At 40.9% G+C, this 2,876-nt stretch overlaps 1 protein-coding gene across 1 annotated transcript in view; it reads right to left on the reverse strand.

The window, feature by feature from the left end:
* Positions 1-567: 567 nt before the first annotated feature.
* CXCR4 (chemokine (C-X-C motif) receptor 4) overlaps positions 568-2,876 on the reverse strand; it is a 2,590-nt gene continuing 281 nt past the window's right edge. Inside the window, exon 2 of the mRNA XM_010152290.1 lies at positions 568-2,151. Within this exon, the coding sequence (XP_010150592.1) occupies positions 1,090-2,151 (1,062 nt within the window). The 3' untranslated portion in view covers positions 568-1,089. The remainder of the gene's footprint in view (positions 2,152-2,876) is intronic.

The following is a 2,876-nucleotide window of genomic DNA, read 5'->3' on the forward strand; positions in this document are numbered from 1 at the left end:
TGATTACATTATGAAAATCTGCATGTAGTCAGGATAGGGAAAGCTCCATAAAGAAAATACTTATCTTCCACAGTGGAGATACACCAATAACTATTTCTGATCGAAATGCAATGTCAAATAGGAAAATTAAACTACTTCTAATTACTAATAACATGAAACTAAATTTAGAAGAGCAGCAAAAGGCAGGAGAAATGTAGGATTGACGTTATATGCATAGCCTAAAGGTTAGTCACATGCAGCAATCTTACTTTGACTCCTAACGGCCTGTAAACTTCAGCAGTTGCTTAAATACATTGCAGGTATTTTGCCCTCAAGAAGAGGGATAAACGTTTAAGTCATTCTAAAGATAATGTTAACTGGAGTAAATGCATTCTGGTGAAAAAAACAAATGACTTAGAAGTGTCAACCGAATAATCGGTATCTACAGAAACTCATTTTTCTGCTTTTCATACATGAGCCAGGCAATTTTCAAAGAAATTACTGGGCATTGAGAATTGTAAAGAAATGCATTGAGAAAAATATTTAACCAGAAATAAAAATACCACTCAAAAAATAACTTTTTGTCATATATTTTTATTTACCTTGAACAGAAAATTTTGCAAACCATCAAATGCTGAGAATGGGGAAAAAACCCTAGGATGTAACAGAGGAGGCTTTGGTTATAAGTGCCACATCTACAGCAGAGTAAGCTATTGTAAACCAACTGTCTTGTAGTAAGGTAAAAATCTCCACCCAAACTTTTAAGAATTTAACAGCAACACTGAAAATATTTACAAATAAACAACAGAGAAATATTTTCTAAACTTTTGTCACATTGCTACAATCCAGAAGTGTTTAGTTCACATATCTATACATACAGACAAGCACTAAACTTAGTGAACTAACCACTTGTCCACAGGACCTGCCTAGACAGTTTGTCATCAATACAAAAGTTTTTTTATATAAATAAGTCAATTAAACTTCACAAAGACTAAAAGAAACCATATAAAATCCCAACTGTAAATAAAACTGTACATTATGGTCAGTCTTGTTTTATCTGAAAACTTGCGCCACTTCAAAGCGTCTATAAAATGATGGCAAGGGGCAGCGTTAGCTGGAATGGAAGCTTGAAGACTCGGACTCTGTAGAAACAGAAGAATGTCCCCCACGTTTGCTTTTTGAAAGAATCTTGAGGCTTGATCCTCTGCTCACTGATGTCAAGGCATTTTGCGCTGATGTTTTGAATTTGGCCCCCAGGAAGGCATACAGGATGGGATTCAGGCAACAGTGGAAGAATGCCAGGGCTTCGGTAATGGAGATCCATTTATGCACTATGGTCTCCAAGCTGCAACGATGTCTGATGACTCCAAGCAAGATGAAAGTGTCAATGCTGATGCCGATGTAATAGGGCAGCCAGCAGGCAAAGAAGGCGAGGATGAGGATAACCGTTGTCTTCAGGGCTTTGCGCTTCTGGTGGCCTTTTGAATGCGACAGCTTAGATATTATAATACAGTAGCAAGTCAGGATTATTAGACCAGGCAAGACAAGTCCTACCAAGATGTGCTGAAATCTGAAAGAAATCAGCCAGTTTTCATGAGGGTACATGCGATCACACAGATACTTTCCTTCTACTTCACTAGTACTGGCAAAGATTATATCAGGCACTGTCAAAAGCACAGCTGGTAGCCACACGCCTACATACACCACCTTCTCAGCCAACAGCTTTCGTGGTCGCTGGCTGTTGGTCGCATGGACTATTGCCAGGTAACGATCTAGACTTATAAAGGCCAAAATCAAGACACTGCTATAGAGGTTGACTGTGTAAATGACATGAACCGCTTTACACAGAACATTTCCGAAGTACCAGCTTATGGCCGCATCCACAGACCAGAATGGCAAGGTGATGACGAAAAGGAGGTCAGCCACAGAGAGGTGCAGCCTGTATTTATCAGTCATGCTTCTTTGTTTCTTCTGGTAGCCCATAACAACAATAACCAATCCATTGCCGATTATTCCTGTTAAGAAGATGATGGAGTAGATTGTTGGCAAGAAGATCCGGTTGAAATCAGCATTCTCATGCTGAAAGCATGGCTCTCCGTAGTCTCCATAGTCGCCTGAACCACCCTCCTCCGTGCCATTATCAGAAAATTCAATGATTAACCCGGAGGACAGCTAAAAAACAAAAAAAATAATAAAAAAGATGTTAGCTCCTCTGCAAAAGCTCGCTCTAGATCACAGTATGTTAAGAGTTGCCTGAACAGTCTCCAAGATCATGAATAAGCAAACTTTTTGAAAACCAGATGGAAAACCGCAATTTTAAGATATATATACACATATAAAATATACAGCGAATAAGAACAAGTTAGAAAACTTCCTTTGTCTTTCTCTAAGGACAGGGGATGAAAGGGAAAAGATAGATAATGGCTACTCCCAGAAATATTATTGGTTCTGGACACTCCAGGGCTCTAATCAGATCCATACTACAAACTGAAGAGTCCATAGGTGCTGGATGCAAGTTCATCTGCACAGATCATTACTCCTAACGATTAACTCTTACAACAGAGCTGTAAAAAAAACATTACTTAGTGCTGCTGCTCCAAAGTCCCTTCTCATGAAGGGGATGGGGTCAAGGAGAAATGGAGAAGGTACCCTTGGCTGATGTAATAAAGGATAAATAATAGCAAGAATTCCCTGCTGAGAAGCAACTGACAGCTCCACACACAGACAAGGGCAAAAAGAGCCCCTGAAGAAGAGAGAGGTGACCTTAAGCAGGGGCACCCAAACCCCACGGAGGGTCACGGCGACCAGGCACGCTCCCCTCCCTTTGTTCCCCGCCCTTTGCGGCTGCGGGGCAGGGGGTGAGGCTGGCGGGTGCTGGGCTGTAGCCAGACTGCTGA

This window comes from Eurypyga helias, unplaced genomic scaffold, assembly GCF_000690775.1.
Source record: "Eurypyga helias isolate BGI_N326 unplaced genomic scaffold, ASM69077v1 scaffold13265, whole genome shotgun sequence".
NCBI lineage: Eukaryota > Metazoa > Chordata > Aves > Eurypygiformes > Eurypygidae > Eurypyga > Eurypyga helias.